At 26.6% G+C, this 20,151-nt stretch overlaps 1 protein-coding gene across 1 annotated transcript in view; it reads right to left on the bottom strand.

Moving 5' to 3' along the window:
* Nucleotides 1-4,601: 4,601 nt before the first annotated feature.
* LOC129975855 (sec1 family domain-containing protein 1-like) overlaps nucleotides 4,602-20,151 on the bottom strand; it is a 33,651-nt gene continuing 18,101 nt past the window's right edge. The window contains exons 16-25 of the mRNA XM_056089103.1: nucleotides 19,333-19,369; nucleotides 19,172-19,239; nucleotides 18,642-18,721; nucleotides 12,625-12,687; nucleotides 12,407-12,482; nucleotides 10,968-11,074; nucleotides 9,986-10,022; nucleotides 9,152-9,217; nucleotides 8,642-8,719; nucleotides 4,602-4,812 (exon numbers count right to left, since the gene is read on the bottom strand). Coding sequence (XP_055945078.1) covers nucleotides 4,783-4,812; nucleotides 8,642-8,719; nucleotides 9,152-9,217; nucleotides 9,986-10,022; nucleotides 10,968-11,074; nucleotides 12,407-12,482; nucleotides 12,625-12,687; nucleotides 18,642-18,721; nucleotides 19,172-19,239; nucleotides 19,333-19,369 — 642 coding nt within the window. The 3' untranslated portion in view covers nucleotides 4,602-4,782. The remainder of the gene's footprint in view (nucleotides 4,813-8,641; nucleotides 8,720-9,151; nucleotides 9,218-9,985; nucleotides 10,023-10,967; nucleotides 11,075-12,406; nucleotides 12,483-12,624; nucleotides 12,688-18,641; nucleotides 18,722-19,171; nucleotides 19,240-19,332; nucleotides 19,370-20,151) is intronic.

Genomic DNA, 20,151 nt, shown 5'->3' with positions numbered 1-20,151 from the left:
TTTGGATCAGAATTTTCAAAATTTTATATCGAACAAATTCCTTCTACCGTTTTATACAGAATTTTTTCTTCATAGCAATTATATCGTTTGGTGAACTACAGACGATAAAATCTGAACAATTAAAAATAAAAAGTAATAAAAATAAAAATGAGTTAAACGAGAGAAAAAAAGACAATGAAATTAGAAAATTTCTCGCAAACGATACAGTTAATATTCAAATCCCATTAAAATAATTTCCATAAATCTTAAATTAATTAGTTTCTAATTTTGCCAAATCTGCGAAAAATTAAAACTTTTTCCCACGAATTAGCAGATTATCTATGAATTCATCAAGAAAATAATTGAAAAGATGACAATCAATGAAAAAAGATATTTTGATCACACTTAATTCTTTGTCACTTAAAATGAACATCTTATTTAATTTAAAAATTTTGAATTATGATGCCGGATGCAGAAATTTTGGTTTTAATTCTTAAAATTTTTCGGGAAAAGTGATGATTTTTTTTTTTTTTTTTCAAAATTCACAAATTAAGTCAGAAATACAAAATTAATTTCTAAAGACTGATAACTGCTTGTTCTCTTCGAATATGCATTCATTCCTTCTTTACCTTATAATCAATAGAAACGATTCTATGGGCGGCAAATTCTACATTCAAAAAATCATGCAAAATCATTTAGCAAAAATTTTCTGCATTAAATTTTCAAATTCGAGCATCGATTACACAAATGGCAAATTCCAGGTCTCTAAAAGCGGCAGATTTTTCTGATTACACGATTCCTGATATATAATTATATATGCAAATCCGTATACGCATTCAAATTCTTCCTTTTATACATTTCGATTTCAGCATTTCCTCCTAATGAAAGCATTGCCTTTGAATTTTCCTCAACTGAGGTATTCTCAATTCACGCTAATTCAAATAAGGAGAGGAGAAAAAAAAATGTGCATTTCGTTCAAGGTTATCTAATTTAGTATGCATGCAATTTAATTGACTTTGCATTTCAAAGAAGATACTTCCAATTATCCTGAAATTTGATAGAACAGGTTTTTATTGAATCATGCTTTTCTCCATTTTAATGAGACGGTGTCAATAGGCGTTGGCCATTTAAATCGAAAAACCCTAGTAATGCTTTTGACATCCAGCAAATTATAGAAACTTAATGAATACATCAATTTATATAACAAGAAACAGCCGCAGTACTTTAAAAGTGGACGAACATTAAAAAAGAAAAAAATGCAGAACTTTTAATCCGAAATATCGTAGAATGATATTTTAGATTTGATTCGTCTACCTTTACTCAATTTTTAAAATTTATTCTTAAATAAGAATAAATTTTAGCTATGATAACGTGCACTAAAAAATGCATTTTTACTATACTCAAAAAAAAAAAAAAATGTTCAAATTTTGATTAATTTTTTTTTTTTTTCATTTTAATAATAAAATGTAACGAAAATCTGGTAAATTTTTTTTAAAGAATACTTATTAAGCAAGAATTTGCCAAATTTAGTGCTAAAAAGTTCTGTTATATTCAGCGTTTTAAATGATTTTATAATCAACATATCACAAATCAGCATCATATTATATTTACAGATAATATAGCAGCCTATAAAAATAAATATAAAATTAAATCTGCTTTAGACCATATTAAAGATACTACAGCAAAATTTTGCCATACCGTTTCATATTCGTAAAGAATTTCTTCATGATTTGTCTGTTTAAGATTTCTACTATTTTTCCTCAAAATGTCTAGGGTCATTTTAGGGCATTTTTTTCAATAATTTTCGATCAGTTAAGGGAATATATGTCAATTTTCTCAATCAAATTACAAATCTGAAAGGCATTTCTTAACTTTTCTAAATCGTTACCAGCGTATTCAAATTGCGCTGCCTTGAGCATATTGCGATCATTTACATGATAACTACTTAGTATAATAAGTCCGTCAACTTTTCCTCTTAAAGAATGCTTCCTTTTCGGCAAAATAGAACAGAACTAATCCTTTCTTTAAAAACTTTTATGTGACAATTCTCATACGAAAACTCAACGTCCCAAATTTTTTTTGTCCACTTTTTTAAAAGAAATATTAAAAGCTATAATCATAATCATTTTGATTAATATCATATTCATTAATTATAAATAAATTTTATTAAAAAATAATTTATAATTAATTATTATAAATTAATTTTGATTCATATCTTTTTCATTTAAATTCCAAGGTTCTTATTGAAATAACAATACACTACAACATCAATTCCATAGTCAATTTTTAGCAACATATCCCTGAAGAAGAAATCCGATCAATCCATTGAGAATATATAGGCAATTAATAACACCATACAAGGCGGAACAACAATTGCTAGTACAAAACAAATGAGGCAGAGGCTTTTAGAACAATTAAAAACAAATTCAAGCATATAAAACAAAATTTGTATTCTATTAATAAGAATTTTAAATGAGAATTCTAAAAATATTATAGTAATTATAAAATATAATGAGTTTAAGATAATATATTTCCTGATATATATACCAGATACAAAAAGAAAGATCAGATTTAATTTCTTTTAGTTTAGTTATATTAACGTCCCGTTTTAAAGCAACATTAGGGCTATTTTAGGACGGACCTCGTGATTTCAAACCATGGTCAGATGACGAGGACGACAGCTGAATTGGCACTTCTCTCTCCAAACTTCCACATCAGCGGGTGGACGTGGATCAGATTTAAAATGTTTATTTCTAATGAGCCGCAATAGATAAAGGTACATACAATACGTGACTGGATAGAGGAAAGATCAAAGTTTTATTTTATGCATCTAATAAGAGTTCCACTTAAGTAGAATCAAAAATCTATTTCTTTAAATATGCCAAGTAACTGATTCCTGGTCATTGAACTCACAGCATCAACTCAATCTTGCAGATCTTGAAGATTAACAAACTATATTCATATAGCTTGTTAACCTTCGAGATCTGTTTTAGTTTTATAGAACAGGTTGATTAGATCATAGGTTTTTAAGCAGAGACACTGTTTGTTTGTGTGAAGCAAACTGTTTTCACTGCTTGAGGATTTCCTATGACAAAATCTAAAAGCAGTGGAAGCAATATTTTCATCTGACGTGTGAGGACATCCAACACTTTTCCCTTTGCATATATAATTATCTTTTATGAATTTCTTTTACCATTTATAAATTTCTTTATGACAAGATTCTTTGTTGAACTTAGAAAGAAATGCACATTGCAATAAACTATGAATTCATGCTTTCACATATTTCAGAGCACAAAACGACTTTTCCTAAAACATTGCCATTTCTCGTAAACAAATAAAATTAAACTTTTGAGCTTTCTTCTATCCTGTGATATACCTTATGTGTCTTTATTGTTATTTATTAAATATGTTACTGGCAAAGTATGAAACGACTAGAAATTTAATATAATGCCAGATGTTCTTAGGCAAAGCATGAAATATGAGAATTATTACATACTTTTCCTAGGCATTGTATAGAATGACGAATACTATTTAGGCAAAGTATGGAAAAGGTCCTGATAAGGCTATTATATAAATGACGTGCATTCCTCAAAAATACAAATGTTATTCTGAAAAAAATGCTAGTGCCATTTCAAAAAAAATTATTCAAATATGTGAAGAAAAATGAAAATTGTGCAAAACAAAATTTATGCCTTTTTTATTATGGGAAACAAAATTTTCATATAAAAAATAAGAAATTAAAATTAACCTACTTGTTTCAACATGGTAGGCTTGAATGACGTTTTGAATAGCATTTCATTAAATTTCTCACTCAAAGAGATTTCATATTTTGGCACTTTGTTTTACACATACATTTGACGAATCCTTGGCCACTTCCACTGGACTGAGCGATTGCAACTGGCCATAGAGAATTTCATTGTCAGGAATATCTTCAATTCTAAGCAACTTCTTAGGGCATAAAGTGAATTGTGATCTTGCATATACTTGTTTTAAAATTCCTTCTGAAGTTCCAAGTCGGTAGAAACCATCCTCTATCCCACTCATTGCAACTGCCAATATATTGAGCAAATCACCTTGCCCCTTATCGACGTCAAGTATAGGAATTCGCGCAGTGAGAATTTTATATATATATATATATATATATATATATATATTTGTTTTTCCAGATTGATTTCAGAATTTATTTTACCTTCAATAGCATTTTTAGTTTTGAAACAAAGGGTGCACAAAATATCATCTGTATTAGTATGGCGACAGAAGATATGAATTTTTTGACGACATTTTTTGCATGTAAGTTCGTCACTCATTTCCTTTAAAGACATACAATAGGTATCAAAAAGGAAATAAGAGATGTATTTCCAACTTTGGCGGTTTCTCATTTGGCATTCTTTAGAATGTCTAGGAAATGTGTGAAATAAGAATGGTTGCCGGCTAGTTTAAAGTATTATATACATTGCCTAGACATTCTATAGAATATATGTTGGATTTCATACTTTGCCGGTAACAGATACAAATATTTTAAGCTTGCACTTTTCTTTAATGATAATCTGGTATAAGTAATAAAAAAATAAATAAATAAATGGTATTTAGAGAAAAAGAAAGAACAGAGACACAGCATAAAATATTTAGCAAAGATATACTTTAATGAAACGAGATGATATATAAAATATAAAGTGAAAATTAAAAAGCCCGCTTTTTTTAAAGTCCGATAATGTTCAAAAACAGTAAATACATTATATGTACATTTGATTTCCTTATCAGATTCAGGCTTCCCATTTTCATAAAGGCAACAGTATAAACAGGTTACTGCATTTCGGTTCCGAGCAAATGTAGCTAAAAAAAAAAGGAAGGAAAATATTATGTAATTAAATAATGAAAAATAATAACATTGTAACAATTCACACAACATAAAAAAAAGCTTCATTCGTCAGAATATTAATAAACCAATAGTATGGCGAATATAAATTCAAATTTGGATTTATAGCAGACTTATGATTACCTGTGGCTTTAATGAGCTTAAGTCCCAGTTAACAATGCAATATAATTTTTCTTTCGCAAATAAAGTCAATAAGTTTTCAGAAAATAATATCAAAATTGATGTTAAAGCCGATTTTCATGGAAGACTTGCACATGAATTATATGAAAATAGTCTTTTATAACCCGAGAAGTTATTTAGAAGGGGGTTGGACAACAGCCCAGTTCCATTCTTAAACATTTCAACAGGTTGAACCAATTCCATGCATTTTATGAAAATATGCAGTGCCATAATAAGGATCTATCTAAAGAGGAGGATGAAAGAAATATGACAGAACAAAGTGAAAATCTAATACACTGAGAAAGTTGCTCAATTTAAATTACCAATTTTTTCCCAGTGGATCCTTTATTGGACAAACAGTTGTGTGATACAGCAGTGCTTGATCGAGTTATAAGCCTATTACACACACACAAAAAAAGTAACAGACTTTTTCAAAAACTCATACAAGAAAACTATAAAACTGATAAAGTAAATGTCAATATGTGATAATATTCGCAAACTCGTTTTTAATCTCAAATAATTTTAAAAATCTCGTTAAAAGGAAAGAAATCATGATTTAATTATTTAATATTTAGTCTCTGTTAATTCTCAAATTCTCGATTATCCGAAGTAGATATAGTAAAAGTCAGCTCGGATAATCAAGATTTTATGACACATTAACCCTTTCCTTTATGAATTGCATAAATGTTTTTCAAGTACAAATCTTACTTCTACTTACAGGATTGAATAGATACTTACACATTAAACCATTGGAATTTTATTTATCCTGTCTCAAATCTAGAATTTGTCTTAACCACAATTTCCCTTTAGGAATTTTAGAATTTTATATACATTACTCAACACAAAAATATATTTAAAAGCTCGACAATAGTGTGTGTAGGAGAAAGTATGCATTCTGTGCTTCGTTTCTTTACAACAAACAAATTGACAATTCATCTGTAAGGTTTTTTTTTGTATTATTTTTTAATTACAGCCCATTACCACAGAACTAAGACATATAAATAGGAATGATTGTGACCGGCTATTATGCTCATAAAGTATCCAGCTTTTGCTAAGAGGACAATGGCCAACAAAAGTACAAAAGTAAAGAATAAAAAAGCTTATCAAATCTCATTTTGCTGGTATTAAAATTCTTGAGATTGCGTAAAAACTATATACTCCATAAAAATAGCCTCTTCCTCTTTTTTTTTTTTTCAAGTTTATTAGTTTTCTCTGCCAAAATAAAATTTCTTACTCATGCATAATTTACTGTAGATCTATTCATTATCAGGATTGCAACTGAAATCTAGAAAAAAAAAACATTCTCTGTGTTTCCCTGTATGCAATATAAAAAGGAAATGCATGAACAGCACTAATTTATAATGGAATAATAATACTCCATAGTTTTTAATGGATGGAAAAAGCAAAATTTTTCTATATATATGGATTTAAACAAGACGCAGTTTTTAAAACCTTAAAATGTTTGGACATCAAATATTATTTTAGAAATTAGGGAAATTTACAAATTTCCCTAAATTTTCCTTGTTTTTTTGTTGTTTTTTTAAGATGATTTTTAAATTCCCTGTATTTTCCTGGTTCTCCCGGTGCAGTGGCAACCTTAATTATGCCTTCTAAAAACTAGCTACTGAAATGCAAGTCTTTTAACAAATTATATCCTCTTATATACTTGCACTCACTTTATAAATTATAAAATATAATGCATTATTACAAAAAATAAAGTGTCATTAACAAATTACAGATGAAATAAATTCAGCTGCAAAATTTTCTTTCAGAACGTTAAAAGAAAATACATCATTGTTTTACTAGCTTTATATATATCATGCAAAAAAAGGAAAAAGTGATTCATCATTCATGCATTTAAAAAAATGGTTTAATATCTTTATAATGCATGTGAAATCTGTAGAAAATGTTTCCCCATGACTTTACACACTCCTTCTCTCTCCTCCCCAATGTTTGGCACGAAAATTAGGAATCTTATGCAAGACCAGGAAAGCCAAAATTATTCATATTTTCATTTTCACAGTCACACATGGGCATTTTGTGCTTGAAAATATAATAAAAACAAAAATGAGTATGTATTTGAAGAGCTTTTTGGTTGGACAATTGAATCCAAAATTTGTGACAGACCTAGAATTTTAATAAAATAATTTTCTAAATTTCATTTATCTAAGTTGTTGCAGTTTTAAGTTACCACTTTTACATGCATAGGGTCCAACAGATGGACAGATACACGGATTTGGTTGAAAATTTAATAAGGATCTATATTTTAAATTCTTAACCTGTGTATCAAATCTAATCTATCTAGCAGCTATTATTTTTAGTTATCATTTCCACTTGCACGGACAGAAAATAGATAAACTTCCTATGAATGGATTTCATCTAGAATTTGATAGAAATATGAAAAATTGGTGCAAAGACAATAACATGCCAAGTTTGATCTTCCTAGCTCAAACTATTTTTGAATTCTCATGTACACAAATAAATAGACATAATTCCAAAATGCGTTTTCTTTAATATTTCGTGCAAGAAAAAGAAAAGAAGGAATTTTATTTAGATCAAATTATTTTTTGTATCTTTTTGTAACAATAACAAACTACCAACAAATAACTTTGGAATACCATAAACATTTGACTTTATTTTTAGAAATTTTGAACCATTCAGTATATTTTTACTTTTAAAAGCGCACAGTGAAATAAATTGATACCATTAGTTGGAATACTAATAGAAGGTTCTTGTGAAAAAATTATTTGTTGAAAAAGTTCTTAAATAATTCAATATTTTCAATACAGTTCTTGTTTTATTAAATAATGTTTGAAACATAATTTTTTACAAACAAGTAATCACACGTAGTAAAGTAATAATGAGTTGAAATTATTGTAAAAAACATATGTAACATATATACATAAACATATATTTATGCAAATATATATATATAAATCAGCCCTTAAAAAAATGAGGAATTTTCCTTTAACTAAACAAGCAAAAAGAGTCAAGTCAGTAAAAGAGATATATTTTCCTCATAATATCAGTATTTCCTTACATTGAAATAAAACCTTTTTCATTCAGCACTAGATGCATTGAGACCCATTAAGTATTGATAGAGCTGTACTTAACCACAAAGAAAATACAATGATATATTCAAGCAGATCTAAAGTGGTTCTGTAGGGTAGAGAAAAGTCTGTCTTTTTTTTTTTTATCAGAATGAAATCATAAGCATCTAGACAAAAAGCATTTGTAAAGCCTTTATATACAGACAATTAAAAATAAGTAGTTTTTAAGGACTTTTAATAATGCTTTGCCCTATGATTGCAAACATATATATTTTTAAATAATATATAGGATAATGTAAATGCATGTGTAAATGTAAAGTGTAGGATATTTCTTTGGTAAATTTTTTAGACATCTTCTGAATTAGAATTTTAAATCCTTTTCTTTGGTCAAATTCTAATTAATTCCCATGTCTAATCCTGATCGATGAAATTCCTGGTAATAAATTTTTTAGATCTTTAATCTGAATGAAAATCTGTTTTTAATCTTCATCATCTTCCATCAATATTGAAAAAAAATCTAATTATCCTCTAATAATAAAGCATTAAAAACTGTAAATGTATTCTTGCATATACTTACTTGCCGAAGAAACTGATCGGCATTGACAAGATCAGTGCTTCCATAAATAATTTTCTTTTGCACTGGGTTTGTCTTGCCCTAGATAAAATAAATACATAAATATAAAATATGTGTAATCAGTTAGGGAGGTTATTTATTGCAGCATGAAAAATTATTTACATGTTGTAATATTTTTGAGAATTAATGCAGAAACTGGTAAAATTTTGCTTAACTTTTAATTATTTCCAATCAAAACAGGAGCAATTTCAGAAAAAATTGCACCAAGATGCACATTTTAAAGTATGATATATACATACTTCTGGGCATGCAAAATTATAGAAAGATACAAAAATTTAGCAGTTCTGGATCAAAGACTTGTGCCTGTTGAATGCCAGCACATACATCTTTACTAATAGTAGAAATATGAATCTAAATATAGACTTCTGTTTTAAATAAATGTTTACAAACATCTTTTATAAAATGTGATTTTTTAAACTTTTACTTCAGATAAATTAATATTATATGACTTACCTTAGTGTAATCAACTAGATTTTGATATTCGATGTAATTTCCACCACCCACTACAAATACAACTGCCTGCAAAACCAAATGTTGTACTTACACAACTAAATTTTAAGTGAAAAATAATTTTTAATATTTATGCAATAAGATTAAAATTTTGTGCTGATTAATAACAGTTATTAAACAGCTTCTAATGACAGTTATTAAAACACATTAAAATAAAAAAGCAACCTTAATTTGTAGACTAAAAATTGATACAAAATTTTTTAAGAAAACTAAAGGTACATTGTGTATGTGTGTGTCTTTTCTATATGTTTATCTTTAACTTCATGATTTTTTTAGGTAAATTTAAAATATATTTCTTCTCAGCTTTTTTTTATTTCAAAAAAGTAATTATTTATTAAGCCAACCTCCCTTTTTTGACAAAACATTATGCATTTATTTTTGTTAAAAATTTGTCAAATAATACAAATAAGCTAATGTAATTTTAAAAGCATTTTTTAAAACCAGTATAAAAAAGTGAAACCAAATCAAAGCAGGTGATTAAAAAATGAATGTTAAAATTTCTGATCAAAATAAAGTTTATTAAAAAATTTCTACACAACTTGCATTGCCTTTTTAGTCATAAAAACTGCATAAAAGAATATATTGATTTCAAAATGTAAATTTATAAAAATAAGCAAGCTTTTTATAACATAGGCAAAAATTTAAATTTTGCAACACATCGAATGAAAATCGTATTTCAAGAAACTAAGTTTCATTTTAGTTCAAACTTCTATTTTTTAATTCAAAAATAATAATAATTTTAAATTTTAAAAATAAATGTATTTAAAAGAAACTTACATCTTGAAATGGGGATCGATTTCTAGGAACAGAAGAACTATATAAGTAAAGAGAGAAAAAAAAATGCATTAGTTATTCACATATTTTATTATATAAATATTTAATTTTAATTATGGTAAGTGTATATCAGAAAATAAAATATCTAAATTCCATTATTTTAGGTCTATCACAAAGAAGTTTACATTTTTTCTGAATAAAAAAAAGATTATTTGTAAGCTTTTATTGATAAAAAGTTTAAAAACTTTTTTTTTCATTCTCATATTTTCTGAATTAAGATACAATTACCAATAATACATTAAATATGTAAAGCCAAATAGCAAACTCTTTAATGGGTAATAGTTTTGAAATAATCAACGATGTATACTAATTCTTTTTGCAGTTTGATTCTAAAGTCTTTAGAATAAGAGCAAATATTTACATTAAAAAAAATTTAAAACTGATTGTCAAATGAAAGAACATTTGATTAATTAAAAACTATCAGAAATTATTTATCTACACAAAATACCAACTTAAAATAATGGAAATAGTTCAGAAAGCTGAGATTTCTACTATAACAGCAGAAAGTATAAAGAAATAGACATCATTATATTTTAGAAATATCTGCAATTTACATAAACACTAAATTCTTACAAAATGTTATAATTTATTAAATAGAATAGACATGAGAATTTAAATCATGATTATCTGGAAATAATTCACTTATATATCTGGAATATGTATGAAGCTGTGAACTGCTGCATCTCATTTTACTAATGAGACAAAAAAAAAAAAAAAAAAAAAAAAAAATCACAAATTTTAAAAATAGAATATTTGGGCTTTCAAAACAAACTGTTTTGAGAAATAATATAAATAAATTATTAAAGATGACTTGTATAAAAACTTTAGTTTGCATTCCTTGGACTTTAAAATAAGATGTTACAAAATTATTTATAGGAGAGTAAATACAAAATTGCAGTAAAAGCAAATACAACAAAAGATTTACCTGTCAGTAGGACGAAGCAGTTTTGGATCAAAGTATCTGTAGTCATCTGTTTCTGGCAGAGATTTCATCTCCATTAATGAATCTACTATTCTTGTTATAGGCAAATTCTGTTTAAAAACAAAAAAGCAAAAAATTCAATTATGAAACAGCATGTAATAGTATATTTATAGAATACTTCATATCATAAGCTATAAAATCATACTTTTACTTAAAAATCATTTTTTCTCTTACTAGTAAACAATTAAAAATCATATTGTTTTGATAATTTAAAATACACAGAATAAAGTATTTAACAATTATTTTAGATTCAGCATTTCTAAATGAATTTTTACAAAAACATTTTGTATACTATTTTTTAAAATTATAATGCAACATATAAAATAACATACATTTATAAGCACAACAAATAACTGATTCACAATTTTGCATTAGAACAATATAAATCATGTTCAACTTGTCTTACATGCTAAGTTGTATTATTATGAATGTATTTGCCTTAATTATTCAATCATGATCAAAATATTATGTATACATTTGCTTTGTTTTGCTGTGAATGCTTTTAATTTATTTCAAAAATGGAATTTATAATACAAAATTATATGCATTGATTTTGATTCACTTAATGTGCTTTCTAGCATTTCAGGTCAATTTGGAAGAATTGAAGTTAAGGCGAATAAGTGATTTATTGCTTCGACTAGCAATCAGTCAGCAGTTTTTGATGACTTAGAAGTTCAGGATGTGACATCAATACTTTGGTGTCAATGACTTCTTTTTACACTCATAAAATATATGTTAGTAAGAGAACATTACAGATTTTATCATCATGCGGTAATGAAGTTACTGACGTGAATATTATTAGTAATCCTGGTTCTAAATCTACTATTTTTTGGCGTAGAAAATGCGAAAGATTAGTCCTGGAATTTTGAGCATTTATGAATATTAAGAACGTAGCAGTTATTTCTTACCTATGTATTCTATCGAGAATGTTACTAAGTCTATTTTTTAATCAATTTTGTGGCTTATTTGAAAAGAATGAAAAAAAAAAAAAAAAGAGTAAAGGATAAAGGTGTCACTTCATCAAATGGGAATATGGCTTTTACTAAATATGTTGTAAGTCAGTCTGACAAGAATTTTGATGTGAAGCCTGTAAAATTGAGTTCTGAGCAGTTGAATAATAGTACTGATTCTCTAGCTGTAATGGATGATAATCTTTCATTAAATGATATAAATAAAATGGTTTTAAAGTTGTTTAACATTATTTCCACAACTTTAAAATCATTTTATTTATATCATTTAACAGAAGATTATCATTTATTCTTCATTTTTAAATCAATCATAAAACAGTCAAGCAATGCAAGGTAAATTTCATTTTTATTATATTATATATTTTTAAAAAGAATACAAAATAATTTCAAAGGATAAATAAAATGTATTCTTACATGTTTCTTTACAACTAAATTCTTTACTCCTTCCATAACAAATTGAGAACCATGAGACATCAATTTAGAGAACATACTAAAAAGTATTTATAAAATCTTTGTTAATGGAAAGTAATTTAGCAAATAAAAAAATTTCCTACAATAGAAAAAAGTAGTAGTTTTGAGACAAATAACTTATTATCTAACTGCATGAACTGCAGTGAAATTATTTAACATACCTAACAGTTTTTGTTCCACCACTATACTGACTAGCAGTGTGAGATGACAGTTTACTATATGTCCTAAAAGGAAACAAAATAAGCTTATTAATATTTATATCGTTCACAAAATTTGATTAAAACATTGCAGCAAAAATGAACTTACAATATTATTAAATATTAATTTTCTAATAATAATCTGTACTACTAACAATAAAGATGAACTTATGTGTATGTATGTGTTCTGTACTGGTGCTCTGCAGGCAGACCATCTGATCTAGAGTTATTGACACATTTAATAATTTGGAGAATAAAAATAAGTATCTCAGAGGATTTTTTTTTTTTTTTTGAAATTTTGATTAATAAAAAATTAGGAGAAATTCTGTCTTTTTTCAATCACAATTTCCAAAAATATTACAGCATACAAATATTTTTATGTCCTCTTAACATTTTTCTCTAATCATTTTTTAATGATACTAATTTAATACTTATGCAAATGCTTTCTTAATTTGGATAATTTATTTATTTATTTTATTTTATTTCCAACAATAGTTACCATAAATTTCTAACTGTTTTCACTGTTCCTCAAATATTTTTTTTTTTTTTTTTTAATTTTCTTCCTCTGTAGAAAGCTAATGTAGGATTCATTTTAATATCTGTGCACTTTACAAAATAAATGAAAATATGGTTACAATACTACAAAGGTTAATAAACGAATTGGACAATTATGCTTTTGATAGGTTGTGATGTCATAGGTCCAGATTCCATTAGAAAGGTTCATGCACACAATAAATAGAGCATATATAAGGGAAATAAAATGACACATCTTTAATGTGTGACAATTTGATTGAATAAAGAACATGAAATTATAATTTAAAAAATTTAACTAATCAGATATAATCACAATATGTATACCAAATCAGCTGATCACCAAAAGCAAAAAGTTATAAATAAGCAAAGGGGAGGGAAGCAAAGCATATATTCTGCACATAACACTGAATAAATTAATCAATTAAATAGAAATACAAGAACTGTGGTTCATGTTTAATCCATACTATTAATATTCTACAAAATGGATTCATAAAATTTTATTGAAGTAAAGCAATTTAATATTAATTTGTTTTGCTGTTTGTTTTACAAATTATATGTTGGCAAGGGGAAAAAAGTAATAAGGAATTGCAACAAATAAATGAAAATAATAAAGAATTTTTAAAGTAATAAAGCATAAAAATAATAAATTCAAAACTATAAGTGAAAAATAAAAGAAAAGTGTTTTAATAACTATGAAAGAAATGCATTCTTAGAGTCTTTATAAATTGATGCATTGTTGACTGCATGAATAAATAGAATTGCATGAATGCTGCATGTAATTCTAAAGAATGGATGACAATGACATTAGACCTATTCAGAAAAATAAGCAAGAGTCCTCATGGTATGGAAAAGAAAATGAAGAACTATTTCAATATCACCCACAGATGCTCATTTGCAGATAGATATGATGATTATGGCATATTGTAGAGACTTGTACAATACACCATAGAGATGGAACTGCAATAGCAATATGAAGTTATGCATTTTCATGCTTGAACAAATCTTCATAAGCTTATCAATAATTTTGATGCATAATTCTGAATTCAGGTTGATAACAAGAGGCATTTCTACAGTAATAAGAAATTTCTCCATCAATTGTAATGCCTGCTGATTTGTTTGATCTATACCAGCGGTTCTTAACCTATGGGTCGCGACCCAAAATTGGGTCGCGAAGCATATTTCTTGGGTCGCGCTGAGTCGAACCAAAAAAGTTAGTAATACACCAAATTTCAGACATTTTAGAAATGACGACTTGAATAAATATCAACAATCGAAAATGAATGTGATTAACAAGATCAAAAAATATTCCCTGCAGATATTTCCCTGCAAACGATGTTTTCAAATATAATTGGGTTTGAATGCCATTTAATTTTGATGTAAGTGATTTGCATGAGGAATTTGTTAATATTAATCAATTTCAAGAACAATTAATAAAAATACAAAGTGACCAAGCACTTCGATACAATTTCTACAAAAACACTGAATCTTTATGTGCTTTCTGGTTAAAATTAAAAACCGAAAAGCCAATAATTGTTAAAGAAGCCCTAAAAGTATTATTGCCCTTTGCAACAACATATATGTGTGAGGTTGTGTGTAATCAAAAACAATTACCGGAACAAGTTAAATCCTGAAATAGATACAAGGTGCTCCTTGACAAGTATTCAACCGAGGTTTGAAGATCTTTCAAAATGTATTCAAGCACAAGGTCCTCATTAAAACTGTGTGACTTGCATTTAAAATTTAAAAGACCTAACATATGTATTGATATTTCTTTTTTTTTTAGGAATAAGTTAAAATGTCAATTATTTTCAAAAAGTTATAAATTTATTTTAATTTGGTCAATAAAAATTATTAAAGACACTTGATTATTAACTAAATTTTCCTTGGATCGAAAAGTACTTTTGTTTATCTTTATTATTAAAAAAATAAATAAAAAATTTGTAAGTTAAAAAAAAATCATCATCGTAGGATTGAAGATTTTTTAAAAATACGATCTAAAATAAAGCAATGAAAAAATTTTGACTTTTTTTTGGGTCGCGACATGAACATATTTCTCAAATTTGGGTCGCGGCTTAAAAAGGTTAAGAACCACTGATCTATACTGAAAAGTACCAAAGAAAAGCTTTCTGATTATCCACTTCCTATCACAGTCTGACTGTTACTAGCACAAAAACAGAAGCAGCTCTTGTTTGTAACAGTAATTCATTCAATTCAGAAACATTAAATCAACTATTTTATAGTATCATTGAAGATAACTTTGTTAGCCCTGAATATAAATATGTCCAAAAACCTCTTAAGAACTGCAGAAACCTCCTTTTGACATCATAAAGACAATTTCTACTAACAATGCAACTCTAAAACTCGATAGTTTTAATTTGTTCTATTGGTGCACTAAGACATGCACAGCAGCGGCAACTTATCAATTCAGAAACAAGCAGTGCTACAAAAATACTTCAAAAGAGAATACGATTAAAGTGCAACTTATAAAAAGTAGTTTTTCCTCTAAATATCTAAAAAATATTAATTGCAATTATCAGAATTGTATTTTAGAAAATTATCAGCGTAATTTTATTTGATCAATTATAGTTCCAAATTTGCAAATCTATCTTTCAAATTATTACCAAGGTCAACTAAACTCAATATTCTTGCATTATTGCCTTTCTGAAACCGTCTGTGCAAATAACTGCATATATTTGCAGCATTTTGATGCAGTATCTGCAATTATATAAAAATAAAATCTCTCTCCCAGAGCCCTATAATTCTGTTTCATTCTATATAATTGTACATACTCTTACATTTGTCACTTTCCAGGCATTCCTTATTATTTAAAAACATTATTACTTCATATACTCAACTATAAGCTGCTGCAAAGCAGTTGCAGCTCACCAGTTCAGAAATGAGTAATGCTGCAAAAAATATTTCACAAGAAAACATAATTAAAAAACAATTTAAACTCTAAATGGCCAAAATGTTTAATTATAATTCTTTGAATTGTATAAAAATTTTAATTATCTAAAAGAAAAAAAAATAATCATGTCATTGGCCTGATCTGAGCTCAAAGCAGTAAAAAAACCTGTTAAACTTAATTGGAAAAAACGTTAAACTTTGCTCTTTGATTTTTACTATTGTGCAGCTATACTGCATTGTAATGAGAGAATTTTGATGCCTTGAAAAGCTGCTTTCCAGGCAGCCATAACTTTTATAACTCCTAATATGGAAAAATAGCCAAAAGGTTTTTAAATAAATAAATAACTAAGCCAAAGTTTAAAATAATGTCTGGGAAAGTTGCAATGTTGCACTAATAGATAAACCGCCACTAATATAAGTACTTTCATAGCTCTTTCACTTCTGCATAACACATTTATGTGTATGATTTTCTGAAAACCATAATTAGCATTTAGAGAAAACTGAGGGGAAATATAGTATCAATTGTAGAATCTCAAACACTACTGAGAGTACAACAATAAAAATATGAGTTAAATTTTATTAAATAGTTCGTTTGAAATAAAAATTACTGTGCATATTAATTATAATTATGAAATTTGAAAACTTGATAAAAATAAATAAGGAAATTATTAACTAAGAACTGGTGCATTTAAAATCCAAAGTATCCAATAAAGAAATGATAAGCTGTTAAAATAGTAATGTAATCAGCATTTGTTACATAAAATTGCAATATATTTTGTGATCTTAATTAAAATTATATTTAGAGAATAAAAAATTAATGATAAATAGGTTTTTTTTTTAATCATAATCTTGATTTAATTATTAGTCACATTTTAAAACTATTTTCAATTTCAGACATATTTCAAACTAGTCGCCTTTGGCGACCAGCCGGTTCGCCAATCTTAATGCTCGTTAAAATTTTAATAATTAAATATTTTATGCAATTCCAACTTTAATAGATTCTTCAGCAAAATATTTTAAAATTTTAAATTTTGATAGTCATATAATTCACTCATAATATTATAAAGGCCTTCAGTCATAACGTGATATGTATCTCTCTAATTTTCTGTTATCCCTCGTAGAATTTATGCTTTAAATTAAAGTGTAAAGGATTAATCTGCAATTAATATAATAATATTTTTTACTGAAACAAAGCATTTTTTTAATAATATGATTACTGATAATAGAGTCACTGAGCGTTTAAACTTTATGGACACTAAAGAATATCTTTCTTAATTTATATAATATCTCAAGAATTTGTCAACAAAATTTTCTCAGATTCATCATGAACGGATCGATCCCTTAACAATGTTTCATTTTAAATGCATCAAACACTAAGAAAATAAAATGAATCGTTTAAAATAATCGGTCGAAAACAGGTTTAAAAAAACTACTTAAAAAACGATGTACTTAAAACTATAAGCATATATCAAAAATTATATAACTACCATAAATACAATTTAATTACAAAAGCATGCAACTAACCTAAAAATAATTTAAATCATTGAAAACAGGCTAAGAAAAACTACTTAAAAAACGATGTACTTAAAACTATAAGCATATACAAAAAATATATAACTAACATAAATACAATTTACTTACAAAAGCATACAACTAACCTAAAAGTAATTTAAATCGTCCGTTGATAATGGTTGCCATGCCAACAATCAGAACACAGTGCGCATGCGTGAATTTTCTTCGCCTTTTACGGTAACGCAAATGCGTGAATTTTTCTACGCCAGTTGGGGTAACGCTATGCAGATTATACATTTTTAATTTCCTTTATTCTGTGTTATTTTAATTCAAAAGTACTTCAGAATGAATCTGAAACATGGATTAATTAACAATGTTTAATTTTAAATGCATAAAACATTAAGAAAATAAACAGAATCGTTTAAAATAATCCGCCGAAAAATCTTAACCCTAGCCTCATTACTGTTGGGAGAAAAAAAGAACTAAAGCCTAAATCATTTGGCATTGGGGAAAATGGAAGATTATTTTGGCGGAAAAGTTGGCGGTGGGGAAAATGGAAGATTTTTTTGGCGGGAAAGTTAGTTTTTAATTAATAATTAAAATTTCAAAAAAAGGGACCCCAGGTGCACATTCCCGACCTCTAAGGTATACATGTACCAAATTTGGTAGCTGTATGTCAAATGACCTGGCCTGTAGAGCGCCAACACACACACACACACACACACACATTGAGCTTTATTATAAGTATAGATATAGATATGCCATATTATGTATTTCATTGAACTTAATTTAATGAGTTTACTTTTTAATCCAATCAGCTACAACCTATTTAAAAATACGTAATGTATATTATATGTAAACTAAAGAAAGGAATTTTTATCATTCTAAAATGGAAAGAAGAATTTTGAAATATGAAGAAGATGTTTTGAAACTGAAAATTTATAAATCATTTTTACAAACAGAAATTTTATATTTTACTTTTTAAATTATAATATATAATAGAGGAGAAAAAAAAAAAAAATACTTACTTCCATCTCCGCATATATTGAACTGACTCAACATCACAGCCAGCATCTTTTAAAGCTGTCACATACTGGTCCACTTCAGCCTACAAATATACAATACTAATTTAAATTGGAGATTAGAGTAAAGAGACATTAAAAGCAAAAGTTTTCAAATTACAAAAGAATCAGATTGCATTTTTTACATTAAATATATATTATCTTTAATCAATAAAAACTTTTTTTCAAATGAAATTCTACTACTTTGAAAATAAAAGCGTGGGGGGAAAAAATGTAGCAATAAGATAGCAATAATTTTTAGCAAAATTTATTTAATAAAATATTCTTAAACATTATAATAATTACTATACAATTATCAGAAATACAATAAAATAACAAACCACTGAAAGTAATCAATTGTTACGTCATAAAAATTAATGTATTTCAACAAATTTTACTTCACAAACTTTTATAAAAATTTAACACAATTATGAACTTAGAGATACAATTTAAACACAGGTGAATTTAAAAGATATATTTAAAAAGGGAACACTAACTTCTGTCATTGTAGGTCCACATATGAAACTAATTAAGAAAAGTCTAAGTTTATCTGTAGGCAACCCAGCTACAAACAGAATGTAACATTAAATTATAATTAATATATAAATGCAAAACATAATTTCAGATTTAAAAAAATGAAATAATAAATGATACATACCTTCAGGATCAGTTATCATATCCATTAAAGATTTTTCCTTTAGAAAAATAAAATATATTTTATTAAATCAAATTTATAAATATACTCAAACAGAAATGGGATTTTAAAATAAACAATATATAATTATTACTATAAAAATAAGGTTACAGCAGCAATATAATCAAAAAATAAGAAAATAGGCAATAAGAGTTTAAAAGATAAAATTTAAGATTCTAAACTATATACAATAGTTCTAAAATATAAACACACAAAAAAAAATGTAACAGTAGGAGGATTAAACTGACATAGCCAGATTTTTTTTAATAAAATGTGCATTTCAAATTTGAAATGTATAAAAAATGCAAATAAGATATGAATAACAAGCAACAGAAAAAGATCATTATATTTAAAAGAAGCAAGAATTTGAATTTTTTATTGAAGAAACTCAAAATAGCAACCATCAACAGTCATGTAAGATTCACAGATCTCAGGCATTTCTGACATATATGAGCCGCTCAGAAGCCAATGCGGTTAAGTCCATTTTTTGATATTTTCTGATTTTGGAAAATTTTGATGAAATAAATAATAATCTTCTTAGTTATTAAAGGATTTACTCGTTGGTTACTTTTTTCAGGATAGACAGCCCTTTTTTTAATAGCTTCTGAATATATTGTTTAATAATTTCAGAAGCCATTGTGAATAAGTCCACCTTTTATCAATATTTTTTTTTACATAAACTTTGAAATAAAAATTAAATTATTCTTCTTTCGATATTTGTTGGTAACACTGAAAAACAAGAAATTCATAGTAACTGTAACCGTTACTTCCAATTAGAATTGT

The sequence above is a fragment of the Argiope bruennichi genome, chromosome 7 (genome assembly GCF_947563725.1).
Source record: "Argiope bruennichi chromosome 7, qqArgBrue1.1, whole genome shotgun sequence".
NCBI lineage: Eukaryota > Metazoa > Arthropoda > Arachnida > Araneae > Araneidae > Argiope > Argiope bruennichi.
Note: the sequence above shows the minus strand (reverse complement) of the source record. Positions and strands in the feature narration are given on the sequence as shown.